The sequence below is a fragment of the Pyrgilauda ruficollis genome, unplaced genomic scaffold (genome assembly GCF_017590135.1).
Source record: "Pyrgilauda ruficollis isolate IOZ18807 unplaced genomic scaffold, ASM1759013v1 scaffold158, whole genome shotgun sequence".
NCBI lineage: Eukaryota > Metazoa > Chordata > Aves > Passeriformes > Passeridae > Pyrgilauda > Pyrgilauda ruficollis.
In genome coordinates this window covers 127,443-148,193 of record NW_024514543.1, presented here as the reverse complement: position 1 = coordinate 148,193, position 20,751 = coordinate 127,443, and the positions used below count along the sequence as shown (strand labels likewise).

At 43.7% G+C, this 20,751-nt stretch overlaps 1 protein-coding gene across 1 annotated transcript; it reads right to left on the bottom strand.

Annotated features, from left to right (window-relative positions):
- Positions 1-3,410: 3,410 nt before the first annotated feature.
- Positions 3,411-16,298, bottom strand: CLNS1A (chloride nucleotide-sensitive channel 1A). Its single transcript, XM_041461927.1, has 7 exons — positions 16,118-16,298; positions 13,043-13,179; positions 10,657-10,761; positions 9,805-9,915; positions 9,191-9,364; positions 6,758-6,842; positions 3,411-4,208 (listed from the first exon to the last, which is right to left on the bottom strand). The coding sequence occupies exons 1-6, from the start codon at positions 16,264-16,266 to the stop codon at positions 6,775-6,777; spliced, it is 744 nt and encodes a 247-aa protein (XP_041317861.1). The 5' UTR covers positions 16,267-16,298; the 3' UTR covers positions 3,411-4,208; positions 6,758-6,774.
- Between the last annotated feature and the right edge of the window lie 4,453 nt (positions 16,299-20,751).

The window sequence follows — 20,751 nt, the reverse complement described above, 5'->3', positions numbered from 1 at the left end:
CTTCCGTGCCATCTTTATGCTGTATTTTCAGATTTCATGTTTGAAATATTTGACTTACCACTTTGTATTAAAATAATTATTTTGTAAATGAGTATTGGGATTTTGGGAATATCTGCCACCATTTTCAGTTAAGCCATATGAATGTGAAGGACTGTTAAAACACAAATTTATCACTTTAGCCATAAGTGCCATTTGCTGACCTTTATTAGCATGCAAAACTAATTTTAGAGAAATACCCCGTCCTTTCAAGGTTTGATTTTATTGGATTTCTTCCCATTGAAGACACCTGCAGAAAGGGAGCTGAAGATTTCTTATACTGACATCATCATATTCCTACTTGCCATATACCTACCTCTGAGAGGAAAAAAGGCTACACTACTCCCTAGAAGAGTCTCCACAGCTCTGTTCTAGAGGCACCCTACACCAAAATTAAAGCCTGTATGACCAACATTCTTTTAATAATGATGATTTTAATACCTGAGTGTAGGTAAGTAACCCCTCAATTCCTTCCAGGAATGCTCTGTCACATCCTGTCCCAGTGGAGACTGTTGAATGTTTACCTTGGTTGGAAAAAAGCAGTAATAAAATACCATAAAATTCTGTAGACACACACACCAAATAGTATTTTAGGCAAAACCCTTGACTTTTTATCAGCAATTACTGCTGCCTCTTCACATAGACACAGTATATAGAGATGAATCATGCAGTACTCAATTTGTCCTTGATTTTATGTAGCTCTCACCAACTTCTTTTAAAAAACAAATGAATCTGCAGTGCAGGAGAATAAATAACAGAGATAAAAACTACAGGAAAGCTACATACACAAGTATGCCCTTTATGGCCTCAGCTGAGGCAAACTACCCTCTGAAGCTCTGTTCCTAGCACAAGGTTGCTGCTCCTGGCTGCAGCTTAATTTTTAAACATGACAAAATATATTTCTGAAATTTAAGAGTAAATTCAGTTTTTCTTTTGAAGTTTACTTGGTTTGAAAGGAGAGATGGTTAACAAATTCTACAAAGATCTCAGTATCATGTCCCTCACCTCATCATCCAAGTCACCTTACAAACTATATTTTAAGAGAAATCAGATGGGGAGTTTTTCACAGTAAACTGATGAAGTCTTTAACAGCTACTATTGTCACCTATCTTTTTTGCAAGAGTTTGGGAAGTAAATATTTCCATGTAATTTCTTCCTTGTTGCAATAAAATCTTTTCTTGTTTTATTTTTCCAAGGTACCTGTAAGATTGTATTACAAAATTAAATCAATTTTATGAACATGCTTTACATGCAAGAGTCCTCTCCATGACCCTGTATTCAGTTATTAATAATAAAAAAAATTAACCTGCTAATATGCTGAAGAGAACTAGAACTGCTGGGTTATCATTCAGCAGCTCTTCAACCAGTGTGAATATATCTACCAAAGGAAAATTGGCCTTGTTAAAACTCTCCATTAGCAAGGACCATACACCAGCACACTGACCCTGAAAATATGTGATCCTATGAAAAAATACATATTTTTATACCTTGTTCTGCTTCTAAAACAGATCCTTTTGGGGGTTTCTACTTTCCCTTTCTTACTTTACTGGTTTTTATCTCTTTTACCTCCTTTTAAAGTGATCCATACCTTATAACTTTGTCCCACCACTTTTTCACCTTGTTTCTTATGGAAACAAGTCTTTCAAAATCTACATTATTTGATGTCTTCTCTAAAGCCATGGAGCCTACAGGATAAAGGTCTCAAAAATAAACCTCAGAGCATAAAAATAGACAAAAGAGAAAACAGATATACAAACCTATAGGCAGCCAAGATTTGTTAGATTAGAGGGCCTACTTCCACTTCATTTTTGATGGTCTACAAAAGCAAAGTCCATAAAGTGAAGAGGTCAAATCAGATCTGACTTCTCCATATTTGCCTTGTTTATTTTGGCACAACATATAGTTTAAAAGAAATTAGTACAAATCTGGGTTATTAACAAGTAGTTGCTGTATTTACAGGCATTAGAATATAATTTTAAAAATCACTAGGAATTAGACAAGCCTTAAATTGACTAAATTAATGCAAAACAAAAGAAAAACAATAAAAGTAGCAGAAATAATGAAAAGGAAACCTAAGCTAGGAACTGAAGAATGTAACTGGTTTTGGTAGTGCAGGCAAAAAGGAGTGCTTTACATTTGAGCTAACGAATGCTTATGAAGTCCAGAACACTTACACACAAAAAGTTTTATTGAAAATAAAACTTGTCAATCCACACAAGGCACTTCTCAATGCTACCTTCAGCATTCATCCAGGTTTGTTTCCACCTCACCTCAATTAATCTTGCTCCATTGATTTGACTGGAAGCATTACAAGATGTCTGCTCCCGAGCTCCACATTAGTACAACACAAATTCTCCTGGATGTAGTGAGTGCTGAGAGGAGCTGTGACCAGTCCAGCTGCCCTGGAGTTAACTTTGCCCATCTGCCAGGGTATGCAACAGGCTGCCATTTAACAAGGAAAACAACAGACACACCACATTCCAACTCAGATTTTCACACACTAAAAAAACCCCCACCAGTCTGCTTCAACAGTGGATGGTGACTTAGAATTCAGTGAGCCCTTTGCCTCAGTTATGGTGTTGGTAAGAGTTTACCTGTCCCAAAATCTCACCATGCCAAGATTCAACAAATGCCAGTGCAAAAATCAACTCTGTATCCTCCTTTGTAACTCCGAATCCCTTACAGTGACATGCACACACTCACATGAATAAGTTTGTATGTATACAAAGGGGCTGGTAAAGACATTCCTGTAGAATGTCTTGTTGCATAACATGCTGAATACCTCATTTATTCAGCTACCTCAGTGGTTCACAGCACTGTTAGGACATCCATAATTTGACTGGCATTCCTAACGAATATTCAACAAAGAGTGGTTATAATTAGCATGTACCTTGGAACCAAATCACATCCTAACATGTAAGCAGAATGTAAGGCCAGTAAACTGTTCACATACCAACAGAGCAATACCTTACCCCCATCCCCCCAAAAGAAAACCACAGGTCAACTTCAAAGCAAAAGAAAATGGAGGAAGTTTGGTCCAGACTTTCATTTCAATACTGGGGGAAGAAAGAAACAACCCGAATTTGCTGATTTTTTCCAATGGCAAAATCACCACCCCATAGAGAGACGAAACAGGAAAAGCTCCAGCAGAACCAACAAACACCTTGGCAATCTAAAGCTGGGTTCCTAAGTTTGGAATGTGTCTGGTTAACATACTCTGAAAGTGCTGTGCCCTTTTATCCTCACATCCAGGTAAATGACGAAAATGGCTTTGGCTTCACTGAAGATTTTTTTGTTACAGAAGAGGGTTCTGAAACTCAAGGGCTCAAGATGCTTGCTGAAGTAAAGGAGGGAGAACTGCAACAGTGAGCTCATTGTGAGATACAAAAATCTTAGTTTATTTAACAATGTTAACATTTAATACAAAGACACAAAACAGTTCTCTTTGTCCCGACCTTACAGACTTTATTCCATGTCCTCTACCACCCAAGCTCAGCTCTCAGAGAAATGAAAGGGATAGCACTGAAATGGTAAAGCCAGTTACTTGAGGGGGTTTTAATTTAGTTTTTCTTTTGATCCTTGGCCAACCCTATTTCCTTTGAGTCATAACATTTCTATTCCCATTTCTACTTCACAAAGTCAATGACAGGTAAAAAAATATGGAAAATTCTAGGACCATCTAAAATTCTGTTCTACTTACAGTTTTATTTCTGAAGTCCTAGAATTCCTACAAAGGCTTCTTTAAAAGGCCAGAGAGTTTTGTCAGAGAGACTGTGGCTGCCCCATCCCTGGAAGTGTTCACAGCCAGGTTAGGATGGGGTCCTGAGCAACCTGATCTACTCAATGGCATCCACGCTCATGGCAGGTGGGGCTGGAACCAGATGATCTTTAATGTCTGTTCCAACCCAAATCATTTTGTAATTCTATGGAATGACCCCTGATTAGCCCCATTCAAGTGTTAGATGCAAGAGGTTTTACTGTTTTTGTTTATTTTGTTTTTTCTTAAACAACCCCATAGTGGTCACAAATGTCAAACCCTGTTTTAAACATCTCTACAAGCATTTTTAGACCTAGATGTCTAAACTTAGGTCATTAAAAGAAAGGTTAACTCCCGATAGTCACTGCAATGCCTTCGGTTTTACAGCTTATTCTGGAAGTGCCACAAGAGGAATCTGAAAGACACAAGACACCCAAGTTTACATAATTGGCATTAAAATAAAAGGTTATTAAGCATCACAGAGTAGTAGCTATCTGTTGGTTGCAGTCAGTTGCACTTTACTACAAGCCCATGAATTGTCAGAAGGGCTGAGCATCTTTGCCTTTGGCAGCAGCTCTAACTCAGGTCAGCTAAGGACAGCATGTGCTCACAGCAGGCACCGGGGTGCCCTGGCAGACCCCGCTGCACCCACACGCAGACACACCAGTTGCTTCAGAACAATTGCTGCAGCCTCGTGATGCCACAGACAAAACACCACTTATTGCAGGAACACTGGAAATGTCCTGCAACAACTGCCAGCAAGTCTTGCAGGGGCTTCAGCAGGAGACTGTCACATCTCATTTGGGTGGCATGCATCATGAGCATCACACAAGAGCATTGTTTGGGAGGCAGGGCAGCACACTGTTCTCTAAGGGATCACCAACAAGATGTTCCTGTAGATCATTCTGCAGTTCAGGAGGTAAAAAGGGCCAAGCTGCTCCATGGAGTACCCACAAGATCACAGCATGCTCCCTTTCCACCCCTACATACAGAGTGTGAGCCAAGCCACTCTCTGAGCAGGGTGATTAGCACAGACCTCCAAGAGCTGACCTGGTCACTTTCTACCTTCAGTTCCGTGCTGCTGCCTTAGATCCCAGATTCCTAAACTTCCTTAGATTACATCCACACACTCAGGCTGGTGGTTACTCTAAGAAGGGCCGTCCCAAACTGCTACCTGGAGTGATGTCACTGCAGCACCTGACTCTGCACGTGCAGGTCACTGATCTGCTCTGACAGGGATCAGCCCCTCAGCTGTGATCAGCACAAGCAGAAGCACAGGAGGAAATCCTCTCCAGTCACCTCTCACAGTATTTATCTGCCACAGCCACATGCTGTACCATGGAAGGCAGAGTAATAATTCCACTAACCACACTACTTCTTACTGGGTGTACTTTGTCCTTTTCTAGAAGAACAGTCTACAACACTTCCACCAGCACTTTCAGACTTCTTAGAGATCTGCTATCAGCTACTAACTAGCTCCTTAATCCAGTTAAATTTTAACCAGGATAATAGATAAAGCAGTCAAATTTGAATTTTTCAGCAGCATGATTTTTTAAAATAAGCCATTGACCAAAGTTATCTTGGAGATAGCCATCAGAGTCTAAATTTCCATTTATTTAGTAAGAGGCACCTGATCTACAGCTAAAGGCTTTTCTCTGAGTTTTAAGTGTATCCTTTACCAAACTAGTGGACCAGCCAATGGAAAGACAACCAGTATCTGATTTTTTTTATTTTTTTAAGAACTCCTCTCTGTTAAGTCCTTCCCAGGGTAGAAATGTGACTACAGAAGTTTGAGCTCTTACACTAGACAGCAATACCAATTCAGGAGCAGTGGCAGAGGTGGAGATCAGTAAGGGAACACAAGACTACTCCGAAACTTTCACAACTGCAGCAGCAAAGAAAAATAAGCAACAGAGGAGGAATGCAGGTATGCAGCACCCCTCCACAACAGCCCTCCTTGGGGACTGCAGCCTCTTTCTTTGTGATGCTGTAATCCCTAATCAACTACTTTCCCACTTTTCTTTCAGTGTGTCACACTCCTTTTTGTGTCCCTTTCCTCCTTCCTCCCCTGAGCTTTTGGCTTTTTGCTCCACAACTGCTCTCTCCAACATTTCAAGTGGGATAGCTGGACACTCATTTAAGGTAAGAGGTGTCAGTCTCCCTTCTGAGATAGGCAGAAGAACTGGGACAACACAGCACCACCTGAGCAGCACGTACAGAATGAGCACCAGCGAGCACTGCTGAAGCAAGGGTGGCATCACAACCCCACTGTGCCTGTGCATCTCTACAGTCCCAGAAAAAGCTGCTCTTCCTTTCCCTTCCAGCACCAGCAAGGAACCACTGGCACATCTTGTAATGCTACTAAGAGGAGAAAAGCAAGCACAGGTGATGGAAGACAAGGGATCACACTGGCACAACCACCTGAGCAAGGTGTTGTCTCTAAGTTGTTCACTCCCGAGAGCAACCCCATCCAGATAGCTCAGTAACTTTACCAGGAACTGTTCCTGCTCTGCTTATAATGAAGGAAGAGATAGACTTGGAGTGCTGTGAAGTGTCCTGCCTCCTGGAACAGCCTGGGAAATCCTACACACTAAGGGCAAAACAACAGACACTAAAGACAGTAACTTCCCAGGGATGCCTCCAGTGTTCATATATCAGCATCCAAGAGCCTCTGAGATCAGACAATTCTTAAATCAACTAAAAGGCTGACCTGTCTTGCAGACAGGCACATCCATGCAGGCTGCCTCTGCAGGGTAATGGTTTATGGCAATAGGAATTTTGGCACAGACCATTAAACATCTTTCTACATTTGTGATAACTACAGCTCCCTTTTCCTTCTTCTATATCATCATCATCCTGATATCATGAAACACTTTCTGTAAGATCACATACATACACAAATTACAGAGAGGGAAGGCTCTGCAGGACTGTAAAGCATTGGTGTGAGAAGTCAGAAGAACTTACAGCAGCATCTGTCCCCCTCAGTGATCAACTTCGGCATCTTCAAACTGCCCGGCAACTACTGGTGCCATGTCCACCTCCATCCCGTCTGAAAAAAAACAGGCAATGCTCCGTAAACAAGCGGATGAGGGATGACGTTTTCACGGGAAAGAGAGCAGATGCCCTCTGCTGACAAGAGGAGGCCAGGACAGAAAACCACTTCACTGAACTTCTGAAAGCAGCCTAAGGAAACGTTGATGAGCTCACAAGTTTCTGGGTTTGCTGCAGCACTGTTGGTCAGTCATTTACAGATGTCACCACTTCCTACAACCTCGCCTCACCCTGTCTTATTAAAAGACTTAAACATTCGATTGTAACTATTTCATGTTTTAAATGAAGTTTTGGTGTAACAAATGTCATGATTCCTTTGAATAACTTTATTCTAGTAGAAAGAGGCTGTACCCTGTTCTGAAACAACCACTGAAAAGAAAGATTGCCCTATGCTACAATGTCAAAATATAAAGTAACTCTGAAACTGAGCAGCCCTGAGGATATTTGTAACTGCAGTAAACCAAGCAGCAGTACTGTAGCAAGTAAGATTAGAAAAGTAAACAAAACTGATGAAGATGAGTCTGAGACACGTGACATACTTGCTGTTCAATTTACATTCATTTCTGGAATTTTGGAATTCAGAAACCTGACTACATTTTCAAACAAAGGGCACTGCTGAAACAGGAACCTATCACATATAGTTGTCTTTACATAAATTTATTCAAAACTGCAGAACAAAGAGAACCTGAAAACCACTGACAAAACAAGTAAGATTAAAAACCTCTCCCTGTGGATGAGAAAAAGTAGTTATTGTTTTCTAGAAATCCACAACTGCTGGATCATTTTCCATCTTTCAAAAACATGAGGGCATATAAAAAGCACTGCAATTTATATATACAAAAAAGAAGCAATGCTGCTAAACTATTTCCCTGTTCTTCTCCCAGATAATATACTGCACTAGTGAAAACAGCACACAAAAAAGAGTCTGAGAAATCAGGTGGTTTTCCCCCAACAAAATAGAAATTTTACTCCTTAAATACACGCTTGAACAATCAACAGAATTAAGAGTCACCATCCTTCTAGAAAAATAATCTTTTTTAATAAATCCGTTTCAGTGTGCTTGAATGATTCAGAATTCACCCTGAACTCTGTTAAGATAATGGTTAATTTATAATTTGGGGTATCAAAAAAAACAACTCCCCAAATCAAAACCCAAATAAAATCTACAACTCATTTAGAGCAGAAACCACTTCCTAACTCTGGTGTAGACTGATAAATTTAATTTTTTTTTAAATTCTAAATCAACTTCACTTTACCACTGTTCCAGGAAATCCTACCAAGAAGAATCAAGTGTTCTTAACACTGAAGTGCTCACTCTTTAACAGAGCAGCCCTCAATCCACGGCAGGCAACACGGTGCTCACAGGGCCACAGGCATGTGGGTGATCCCCACCTTCTGCAGGGAGCTATCACCCACGGCATGGCACTCGCTCAGTCCTGCTTTATGGATTAGCCAAACTGGAGAGCCACTGCTTTCCTGTCACAGAACCACAGAATGGTTTGGGTTGCAGCCATGGGCAGGACACCTCCCACTAGACCAGGTTGCTCAAAGACCCATCCAGCCCGGTCTTCAACACTTCCCAGGATGGGGCATCCACAGGTTCTCTGGGCAAGTGGCTCAGCACCCCCATGGTAAAAAGTCTCTCCTTTTATCAATGTGAGTCTCACCTCCTTTGGTTTGAAGGTCCTACAACTAGCCTTACAAAAAAGTCCATCCCCATCTTTAAGTACTGAAAGGCCTCAGTAAAGTCTCCCCAGAGCCTTGTCTTTTCCAGGCTGAACACCCCAACTGTCTCAGCCTGTTTCCATAGCAGAGGTGCTCCAGACTCCTGATATCTTAATGACCTCCTCTGGACTCACTCCAGTAGGTCCATATCCTATTATGCTGAGGATCCCAGCACTCTAGGTGGGGTCTCACCAGAGTGGAGCAGAGGAACAGACTGCCCTCCCTCACCCTACTGGCCACGCTGCTTTGGCTACAGCCTAGGACATGACTGACGTTCTGGGCTGTGAGTGCACATTCCCACGTTAGGTGAAACTTCATCCATCAGCACCTCCATATCCTCTTTTGGGCTGTTCTTAATCCCTTCATCTCCCAGTTTGTGTTGATACTGGGAGTTGCTCCAACCCAGGTGCAGCACCTTGCACTTGGCCTTGTTGAACCTCATGAGGTTCCCATGGATCCACTCCTCAGGCTTGTTCAGGACCCTCTGGACGGCATCCCATCCTTCTGGAGTGTCAACCGCACCCTTCAGCTTGGTGTTTGCAATCTTGCTGAGGGTGCACTCGATCCCACTGGCTGTGTCACTGATGAAGACACGTTTAGTAAAACAAAAGCATGTCTTACCTTCAAACTCCCTTACGGAGTCCTCTGTTCTCACTCCAGCCATGTTGTACTGGGTGCTGACAGACTGGGCTAACATGCCTTCTAACCTCTCCAGCGTGGCCTGGCCTTCTGCAGTTAAATGTGACAATCCCTCTTCGTATGTGTAAAAGCTTGGGATGTCACCTTGTTCTAGCTCTGCAAAAACAAGTTTATGTTTGGCAGACTTAAGTTTAGAAGCCAGAAACATGCAGAGGTGCAGGAATAGGGGAGCAGCTGGGCAAGTTATGCTCAGATTAACTGACAGATTAAAAAGCTGCTTACATCAGGTAAAGAATACACACAGCAATGTGAACTGACCACAAAGCAGCACACACATTGAACCTGGGCTAGCACAGCCACTGGGAAGAGGAAAGGCTGCTCTTTGTGTCTGTGGGTTTTGGAGAGCCAGAACAATGCTTTTGTGGAATTCCTGTCATTTGTGACAGGTAAACTACAGGTTTTCTGCAGATTTATGAATTTCTGTACTGTGCCTGTGACAAAAGGGATGTTTAGGCAAGATAAGTAATAAACAATTATGACAGATACCAGGTGTCCAAGTGCTGGCAGGTATTTCAAAAGAAGCAACTGTTACCAACCGCGGGCCTCAACATCGTACTCGTCCCCTTCGTAATCGTTGTCTGAGTCCTCATCGTCCGGGTCTGGGTGCAGGGCCTGGCACTCACACATCGCCGAGAACATGGCTTCCACTGCAGGAACACAAGGGAACACAAACGTCCACCAACACCCCAAAGCAACAGGCAAGAAACCCCCTCTGACTGATCAGAGGGAGTCAGAATACTCCTTTAGCAGAACCACAACTGAATTCAGTTTTTGAATTTCATATTTGAAAACATCATCCAGAAGCCATGTAAGAAACAAAGCAGGTTTCAGAGATCCAGCCTGGTGCTTTAGCCTCTTAACACCACTTCTGCATTATTTCACTGATGATAAAGGTTTATGTCTGGTTATGTCTGTGGATACCTACTACAGGAAAACTTGCAGCATCTCATCCATCAGATTCCTAAGACTTGAATCCAAATGTAAGCTCCACACCAGACAGGATATGACAGCTTTCCAGTGGTAGTGCCTGGGCATTAGCATGTTTCTAATGAAATTGTCACTGACTCAACTACCACTGAATTTGCAATTAAAAAGACATTTCCCATACATATTCTCTACAAATGTATACAAGTGAGATTATCCATGCTGTATATTTATACTCAACAGTTTCTATTTTAAAGAACTGGAATTCTCCTTGAGAAGCAGCTGCTTGAAAGAGTCCATTTTTCAAGCCAGATAAAACAATTTGCTTTATTCTTTCCAGCACACAGGAATCAAGTACTAGAAAAGGACACTGAAGGATCATAGTATTTACACCTCTACACCCAAGTGTCTCCCACATATAACCAGGAGTTTGAAGTAAAAACACAGCTCCCACTCGCACTTACAGGCTGATTTGTCGCTAGGTACAAATCTGAATTCCGCAATCGGTTCGACGTCATCATCGCTGTCATCCCCCTCCTCTTCAGTCATGGGAGCCTCTTTTGTCTCCTCTTTAAGAAATTGAAAGATTTAGAAGAAACGTGTTTATTTTGTATAAAAATAAAAGTCACATTTGCTTACACTTTCAGGAACACACACATAATCAAATCAGAAACAACCCAGAAGAGGCACAAAACCTCCACTCTGTTCCCCCAAAAAAGCCCATGACACTCCAAGACCCACATGGATATATGAGGCCCTCTCAACAACACTTGCAACACATGTGAAATCTTCTCTGTTTATAACCTAAGGAGTAAAGATTTCTGTACTGGTCACACAATGTACTCAAGTATTTCAGGAAAATTGCCTGATTCTTATTAAAAACAACAGTGCTCAAAACCCCCCAGTTCACAAATGTCACCATTCTTCAAATCACATGGATTTTTTTTATGGATCCTTAACATTACTGTCACGAAATCAGCCAGCTTCCAGTGTGGCCCCTCACAGGGGACTCTGACATGTGCAGAGGATCTCTGCTCCATTTCCAACATTCCTAGTCAGCCAGAAAGATGTCAGAAATACAAAGTACACCCAGAACCAGTAACATCTCCGGTGCTTCCTAACTTCTGTATGCCATGTACATGAATAAATAAGCACCACTGTGGTGTTTTACCTTCTGTGAATAAAAACCCCACAAAAATGGCTGCAGTTCCTCATTTTGGGGCTGGTGAGCCTGCACTGACAGCCGCAGAAATGCACAATTATTTTCTACAGGAGAAGAGGCTGTGCCACTGAGAGTAGTTTTTATCACACACAAAACTGGCACCACCAAGAATACAAAGACGCCAAGAAGCTGCCAGCCAGCTGCCCCAAAAATGAAGTGTGCAAGGAAGCTACCCAGTTCTTTTCCAACCGACACCCGCAGGCACAGCTTGCTACTGCTGAGTCCAGCTCTTGGTTTTCAATGCAGGCAACCTCTGAGTGCCTTTTTCTAAAAAAGGGGTGAGGACAAGGCACAAACACACAGAGAGCACACGCAAAACTTTGAGAGGAAGAACACAATGTACCCTGCAAAACTGCGAATGAAGACTCCTGAAGCCAACTAAGTGGAAAGGTTTAACATTATTCAGCAGTTAAAATTGCAGGCCAGGGCTAGACTTTGAAAAGTAAAACTTATCTGCTGTGGAAGATTTATTGCAGGCAGAGCTGATATACTAAAAAATATACCCACAAAAAATACCTATAAAAAATCAGTCTATTAAGGATTTCTAGATAAAGGCTTTCACAGGATATCCAGATTTTCAAATGCCACAATCAGAATGAATTAAAAGCCACAAACAGTATCTTTCTTCAGATGAGACTCTTTTTACTTCAAAATAACCACAGTTAAAGGAAAATGAGGAAGAAGAACCAAGAGGAATATGCAAATATCCTCTTATTATTTGTAGTGATAGACTGTCAGAGAACATTAGTAACATAAGAGAAGGAAATAATGCACTAATAGCTTAAAAGCATCTCCATCTCCTCAGAGTCTTGTCATTACTTTCTGGATACATTTAAAAAAAAATTAAATGCCAGATTTTAACCTTTAGCTGTGATAACCAGCAGGCATGAAGGGGAAAAGGAGACCTGCTGAAGACCTAAGACCCATTTAATCTCCAATTGCGATGGCAGTTTTTGACACACTTAAAATATTAACAGGTCTGCAAGAAGAAAAATATCTATCAATATATTATATATATATATATAAATACAATCTTCATACAAACAATGAAACAGCATCTATCTATATATTATATATAAATACAATCTTCATACAAACAATGAAACAGAAAGCTTGCTTTCTCTACATCAAAGCAACAATGGTCAGAAAGGTGTATTTTGTGGGCCATCTACAAAGATTCATTAAAGCCTGGTAACATGACCTATTGCCTTCTCTTGTTTGTATTTAACCAAGCTGTGGGAGAAAATTACTGAAAAGTTCCCTGGCTGTGAAACAGCAGGAATTCATCAAGCCTGGAGAGGGCAGCATCATTAACATAAATTCAATAAAGAAAAAAATGTACTCAAGATGGAATCAGAGGGAGACTGGCAGAGGAACTAAATTGTTTAAAACAGTGTAAAAGGGCAGAGAACTGATTCTCAGCAGCTTCAGTGTACACAGCCACAAGCTGAGAGCAGAACGGCAAAGAAGTGACTCTAAACAAATGCTAAGCCGTGTTTCTACAGTGACTATCCTTAAGGAAAATAAAGAAGAAAATACAAGCAATTACTTAAAATCACATGTCCTCCTACTGAGGAGGAAATCCTGTCACTCAGGACTGCGTGGGAGCAGCAAGCAACACTCCTTACCTTCGAACTTGGCGTTCACCATGACGTACAAGTGCTCCCTTGGGTAGGCACTCAGGTCCCTGGAGACAGCATGCAAACTTATGGTGGGGTAATCCAAGGAGAAGCCAACTCCAGAGTTTTCCAGCCAAGACAGGCGACTAATGAGGGAGGAAAAAAAGAAAAGTTAGAAACTAACGGAGGAATTCACTGTACCAGATTCAAGCCTGCAGAAAAGCAAACCAACCCCAAAACGTGAGTAATTGTGGAGAAGGCACTTAGCCCACTCTGCAGCACACACAGTCCTGGACCTGCCTGAACAGGACTCTGCAAGAGCATTAACTGATGGCTGAGGTAAAAGACACCTTTGCCTAAAGAATGTGAAGCTAAGAACCCTAAAGCCATCACAGCTTTATCACATTTGCACTAAATGCTGAATTTTCCTCCCTGCCTCTCCATTTTCTCCTCCCTGCAGATATCTATAATTCCAAAGTTAACTACAGAGGTTCCAGAGTGCGATTTGTAACTCAAGCTATTAAACGTGACAAGACAAAGAGGACACTGAAAGGCAAGACAGTGTAATAACTCCTAGAGGATTATAGACCTGATGTGCAACTACAGAGGTTCCAGAGCGCGATTTGTAACTCAAGCTATTAAACATGATTTTCCAAGACAAAGAGGACACTGAAAGGCAAGACAGTGTCATAACTCCTAGAGGATTATAGACCTGATGTGGATATAGCCTGCAGGTAGAAAAACAGCCCATTCTGTGATCAGCAGAGGTGGGTTATGGGTATTCCTCCAGTCCAGCTTCTGTGCCATAGCCTCTGCTTTCCCCACTTTCACTGTCATCCCTAACCACAGCAAGAGAGAGCACAGGTTGGCACCACCAGGATGCTGCCTCCTTCTTATCAGAACCATCAACATCTTTCTACACACTAAGAAATCAAACTCAAACTAGATTTGGGTGCCTGTAATCAATGATGTCACACAGTGAACAGAAATACTCAGTGCCAGAAAGCAAGACCTCCACCATGTGCAAAACTCAGCATTCACAAGCTTTTGTGGTGGGACAAAACCAATGGGAAGTTCACTTGGAAAATCTGGCTGAGAGCAAGAGCTAGTACATTGGGAGCAAGGAGTTTATTTCCTAGCCTCAACTATGCAGTCCTCAATGTTTACAGCTGCTGGTGGAGAGCAGTACATGGATCAAGAGCCACACTGTGCTCCTGGATGCCTCGTTCTCCCACGGCACTCCTGCAAACACCGGTGTTCTCTGTTCATCCCAACAAGTGACTCTGGTGGAAGCTCTGCGGTGCATTTGAAACACGTGGAGAGGAAGCTGGCAGACCTGCAGGTGCCTCACACAAAAGTCTACTGAAAGCAGCCTACAAGGAAACTCAACATTACACATCCTCAGAGCAGATACCCCACGAACAGAAGTCCTGGTAGCTGTAACTAGACTAAATAAAACAGTGAACAAAATTCCAGAGAGATTCCTCTCCATCACACCACTAACAAGCTCAGGTGGGGCAAAAGCTCCTCTGACAATATTGGCCATTTCATAAAAGTTTCCTAGTCTGAGGTTTTAATAAGTGCACATTTTAAATTATGCTTTTGTTCCAACAATGTTCTTCAATTACAGAATATATTATGAGTACATTTCCATGGTTAAAGAAAATTCAGTTGTTTTAATCATCAAGCTGTCTCCCTGAGCTATACAATGCAGGGAGAATTGAAATGAGACCATAAAGATAACAGATAACATCTTCCAGAATAACCAGACTGATTTCTGCCTAGTAAGAACAGTCTGCACATGATTAATACAACATGAAACACTTCACAGAACCAGAGTAGTTATTAACAGCAGAAACCAAACAGCTCTGTCTACTCCCCTGTCAAAAGACGAGAGCTGCCGTGGTTTTAATTATAGAATGGCTTGGATTGGAAAGATCATCTAGTTCCAACCCATTACCTTGGGCAGGGACACCTTCCATTATACCAGGATGCTCAGAGCCACATCCAACCTGGCCTGGAACGCTTCCAGGGATGGGACATCCACTGCTTCTCTAGGCAAGCTGTGCCAGGGTCTCACCCTGCTCACAGTAAAGAATTTTCTCCTCATAACCAATCTAGTGCTCTTTTTCAGTTTGAAGCCATTCCTCCTTGTCCTATCACTACAGTTCCTGTCAAAGAGCCCCTTCTGATACTGGGAGGTTGCTGTGTGATCTGCACACAACTTTCTCTTCTCCAGGCTGAACAACCCCAACTTTCTCAGCCTGTCTTTGTAGCAGAACTGCTCCAGTCTCCTTATCAACTTTGTGGTGTCTGCTAGACTTGCTCCAAGATTTCCAGGTTCTTCTTATGTTGGGGATTGCAGTGCTGGATACAGCACTCCAGGTGGGGTTTCACAAAAGCACTCGGGCAGAATTTCCTCTGTTGCCACGCTGTATTTGCTGTGGCCCAGGCTACAACTGGCTTTCTGGGCTGCAAGTGCACATTTCTCTACCATACTGAGTTTTACAAAATGGTTTGGGTGGGAAGAAACCGTACAGCTATCTCGCTCCAAGCCCGTGCCGTGGGCAGGGACACCTGCCACCAGAGCAGGCTGCTCCAAGTCCCATCCAGCCCAGAGTGCCCCACCAGCCGGGTCCCTGGCCGTGCTGCTCCCTCTTGCCTGCTTTAAAACGAGCAGGAGCAGCGGGACGCCCGGCAGAGCCTCACAGCCCCGAGGGCTTCCCCGCATCCCGGCCCCGTCACCCGAGCCCCCATCCCGGCCCCTCAGGGCCGTCCCGGGCATGCCCCCAGGGATCCCAGCCCCGCGCGTTCCACGCCCCTGCCGTGGGCAGGGACACCTGCCACCAGAGCAGGCTGCTCCAAGTCCCATCCAGCCCAGAGTGCCCCACCAGCCGGGTCCCTGGCCGTGCTGCTCCCTCTTGCCTGCTTTAAAACGAGCAGGAGCAGCGGGACGCCCGGCAGAGCCTCACAGCCCCGAGGGCTTCCCCGCATCCCGGCCCCGTCACCCGAGCCCCCATCCCGGCCCCTCAGGGCCGTCCCGGGCATGCCCCCAGGGATCCCAGCCCCGCGCGTCCCGCGCACCTCTCGGCGATGTACAGGGTGCCGGAGCCCAGGCTGCGCCCCGCCAGCAGCGCCTCCGTGTCCGGCTGCTGGTGGCGGACGCCGTCGGCCGGCGGCGGGAAGCGCTTGAGGAAGCTCATGGCGCCGCCGCCGCCTCCCTGCTCCACCATCGCGGCCGCCGGAAGCGGAACGCGCCGCTCTGTGATGCGGTTCCGCCCGGGACGCGATGGCACCGCCCTGGGACGCGGTGGCACCGCCCCGGGACGCGGTGGCACCGCCCTGGGATGCGATGTCAGCGCCCCGCTGCCGTTCCGCGGGGCCCGGCGCGGCCGCGGCTCTGGGTGCTGCGAGTGCCGCGGGCGGGGTCCGAGTTAAGTCGTGTTTGTGTGGAAAAGAGGGGCAAAGGGGAGCGCTGAGGTGATCGCTGAGGGCTGGAGCACCTCTGCTGTGGGGACTGAGAGCTGCTCTCCGAAGGGAAGGCTCCAGAGAGACCGTACAGCCCCTTCCAGTACCTAAAGCGGGATACAAGAGAGCTAGAGAGGGACTTTGGACAAGGACGTGAAGGGACAGGAAAAAGGGGAAAGGATTCAAACTGACAGAGGGCGGAGTGAGATTAGATATTGTGAGGAGAATTCTTCCCTGTGAGGGTGGTGAGGCACTGGCATAGGTTGCCCAGAGAAGCTGTGGCTGCCACATCCCTGGAAGTGTTCAAGGCCAGGTGGGATGTGGCTCTGAGCAATCTCGTCTAGTGGAAGGTATGGTTGGAACATGTCTTTAATGTCCCTTCCAACCCAAAACATTCAGATTCTATAATCGACAGTACCAAGAGCAGTCACAGAACCATTGAATATCCTGAATTGAAAGGGACCCACGTTGATCATCCAGTCCATCTCCCAGCCCTGCACAGGACACCACAACAATCATACCTTGTGCTTGAGAGCGTTGTCCAAATGCTTCTTGGTCTATTTTAGCCTGTAAGTCTCATTGGCCCGGTGACAGAGGGAAAGATAATAAATAATAATAAATAAATACAGCAGATTCACAATTGGATGCTGGAAGCGGAATTTCTGGTGGGTGACCAGCACCTAATGTCTCATAAATGCACACAGAGAAGAAAAAGAAAATCACAAGTACCTGAACTGCTTAAAGGATATCCTGCTGATTTCCCCCAGCAGTGATGAAGTTGGGGTCAGGAGCCTGACACTACTGCAGAACCTGGCGAGCGGAGGGTGTCACAGGACAGCATGTTTCAGGGATGGGAAGGCTGCCACCCCCTCATGAGCACTGGCCCTGCTTCTTCCCCCGGATTTACACCATTTCTCTTGCTACTGCAGTGAGAAACAGGGATTACTGATGCATCAGTGAAGTACATCTCTGTCAGGATGCTTTTGTTAACACCATCAGTGAGACAGCATCGCTGCAAACATCCCTTCTCCCTGACTTGTCAGGATGGCAAATGCTCCTGCCACAGCAACATACCAAAAGCAAGTTGTTAGCTTGTTGTGGATGTTAACCTTCCCTTTTATCAGTTTAAATTTACTTTTTTAGGAGTCATTTAGCTACCTGTGTGCAAACGCAGGTTCTCACAAACATGAACCAATTATTAACAAGATTAAGTTTCCATCTTTCCTTTCTCTGGACTTTCCTAGCTATGGTCTTGGATAACAAAGAGCAGAACATGAAATGGTTCTCTTAGTCTGAGGTACTGACAATGCTTTGGAAAGCTGGTCAGCCATGCCCACCCGTTTTGGATTTTAATTAAGCAAATAATAATGCAATATATCATTATTAATAATAATTGTTACTCATACAAATAATCACCTAGACCTAAATGAAAGCAAATTCCACAGTGAAGTGATATTTAAACACCACTGGAATAGTTTGGAAAAAAACAACAGAGGCAACAGGAGATGAGGAAAGGGGAATTTCTCAACCATCTTCAAGTTTGCCACACCAAGCCAAGTGGTCAACTGGAAACAAAAATTTGCAATTCATCCAAGAACATAGATCAGACTATGGTAGCTGGTGGGAAGAGATGCAAATACACAGAAATACCATTCACTACACTTAGTGGTTACAAAGCAATGCTCCTGTTCATGTCCACTCCCTCTTACCTAATCTGGCTGTCATATCAGCCACAGAGAGTTCTCACCACCTTTGTAGTTAAATCCAAATCACACAACAACTTCAGGTCATTATAAATTAAGATTTCTGAGTGGTTGGTGTTGAATTATTGCTGATTGAAGCCGCTGCAGTGGAGTAATACAGAGATAATTTCTTTTCCTGCGTGCAAATGCGAGTCTTTCTTCTGTGGCATACCACTCTTCCAAAAGAAAATGGGAAAAGGGATAGTTTAAGCCCAGAAAGGAAGCTGGTTTTGAGGATGAGGCATTAAAGGAGGAGGAGAAATCCACATCTTCCTTATTTACACTTCACAGCAGAGTACTGAGTGCTGCACCTAAGAGAAGCTTGGAGGAGGAAGGCAGATGTTTCCTCTAAGTTAGAATGGAACAGAATGGCATTACCTGAAAACTTTCCTTCAGCTCTAAGAGCTTTAAGAAATGGATTCGGATCCAGCCCCACACTGATGTCTGAACACTGGATGTCCAACAGTGATTTAGTCAACCAGGGCCGTGTTCAGAGGCAATGGAGAGCAGCAGGCACCTTCACAGGGTTGTCACCTTAGCACAGAAGGCAGGAGTCACCATCCAGGGGAGCTTGTTTCTCTCCACATCACTGCCTGCCACAAGGTGGCCAGTTCAGACTCAGATACCCAGAATCTGTTAGAAATGGAAGTGTAAAGTTTTGGCAGTGGAGCAAGAGGATGGATTTCACAGCAATTTCTCATCACTACAGAAACACGCAGAAGCTTGACTGCAGCCACAGACACATTCAAAATAAAGACTGACAGGCTTCAGCAATTCACACAAAAAAGCCACTCCCTTCTTTGATTTGTTTCTTTCTCCCTGACTTTCTCCTGTTAAAGTCCTGAAATATCATCCATGTCCATTGTCATGTGTTAGAACATCTGCTTCTTCAGTGTGTCTCTGCACATTTCCATTTTCCCCCCCCATTTTTCCCAAGTTTTCAGCCTAAATAAATGAACCTGGCTCCTCTGTGCACCACATGGACACCTCATGGCTGCCTGCTGGCAGAGCCTTCCTGGGTACAGTGCTGACTGCAGGCACAATGGTTTTTGTCAAGTGACTGCAACATCACTAGGAGATGAGATATAAAAAGTATATAAAAGTTGGAACACAATAGAAAACCATCGTGACTGCAAAAACAAATCCATCAGGTCTTCCCCAGCATCAGCCAGAGCTGCTCAAAGAAAGGAAGTTTCTCTCAGTTGAGCTGCTGCAACAAAACCAACATAAAGCAGGAGCTGCCCATTCCTGTGGCAGGCAGTGGCACCATCACAGGCTGGAGCAGTACACAGCAGCCATTACTCAGTGCTTGCTCTAAAACTAAAGAAGGTATGTGCATGTGTAATGCTCATTAAAAAGCACTTGTATCTGCAATACACATTATACTTTGTACATCAAGTTATTTCAATTTTTTTTTTATTATGACAATTTACATGTCATATTTATATGAAAGAAATGACAGTAGATATTATAACAAAACCATTATGAAAGAAAAGTTACACAATTAGGCCTACAAGCTATAAAATGGCTTCAGGCCCAGCTTATACACAAAGAGTTCTGACCAGACTGTAGTGAGAGACAACGCTGAACAATTCATTAACAAAAATATTGGCACCAGCCTTAACATTTTTTCTTACTTCATTTACAAGGAATACAGTATTTAAACAGTTGTGTACTGCAAATCTAAAAACATTAGCTGTTAATAAACTGCAGTTAACCCTTTGAGCACTATGCCACCATGATTTCCATTTAAAAAAGTTTTAACGCAGCATGTTTTACATGCACGTGATATTACCAGTGGGAGGGAAAAGACAGTGAAAGCACCACCCAATTTATGTGCAACAAGAATAACACTTCCAGTTTTTTTCAAGGTATTTCCCCCCCTTCCCACACACACAGTGTGTGTCCCCAGGTCCTTTCCCTTTGATATTGTAGCAAGCCATGACTGAAGAAAGACTGAAAAAAACAAGGTTCAGGACTCAAAAAATGCAAGGATTAAACGGTACATAAAGAGCTCCACTTGTGGAACTTTACTGTGTTAATTCTTTAGAGAAAGAAAACAGAAGATGAGGCCAGCTGTGGAGACCATTTTTAAGGAACTCAAGGTATCTTTGCAAACACAAACAGCACACGCGAGCAAGACAAAACTGTACTTCATGTAAGCGTATCTTAAATTTTAAGAGACCTGTCTGGCAGATTTGATCCAGTTGTCAAAAGAATACTGGAGGGTAAGCATCCACATAGGACACTGAGAATCCCCAATGTTTGTCTCATGGACAGGATCTGTGGCTGTGTGAGAACTGCCCTGCACCCAGGAATGGTAACATCATGCGTTTGGATCAGTCCCATCCATCCCCTGGCTGAGGCAGGAGTGCTGTGAAACACGGGCAGGAACCAGCAACTGCATTGGCAACAGTTTAATGGCAGCTAGGGGGAGAAGCATCCTTTGAGTGAATAAAGGACAGGAATAAGGTACTGTACAAAATTTTAGAGTCGATATAACAAGTA

Excerpts from the sequence above, each read along its gene's own strand:
- CLNS1A (XM_041461927.1), bottom strand. The coding sequence starts at position 16,266 with ATGGTGGAGCAGGGAGGCGGCGGCGGCGCCATGAGCTTCCTCAAGCGC. Across the intron at positions 9,916-10,656 it reads ACCTAGCGACAAATCAGCCT|TGGAAGCCATGTTCTCGGCG; the intron begins GTAAGTGCGAGT and ends GTGTTCCTGCAG. Across the intron at positions 6,843-9,190 it reads CTCCGTAAGGGAGTTTGAAG|ACGGGATGGAGGTGGACATG; the intron begins GTAAGACATGCT and ends GTTTTTTTTCAG.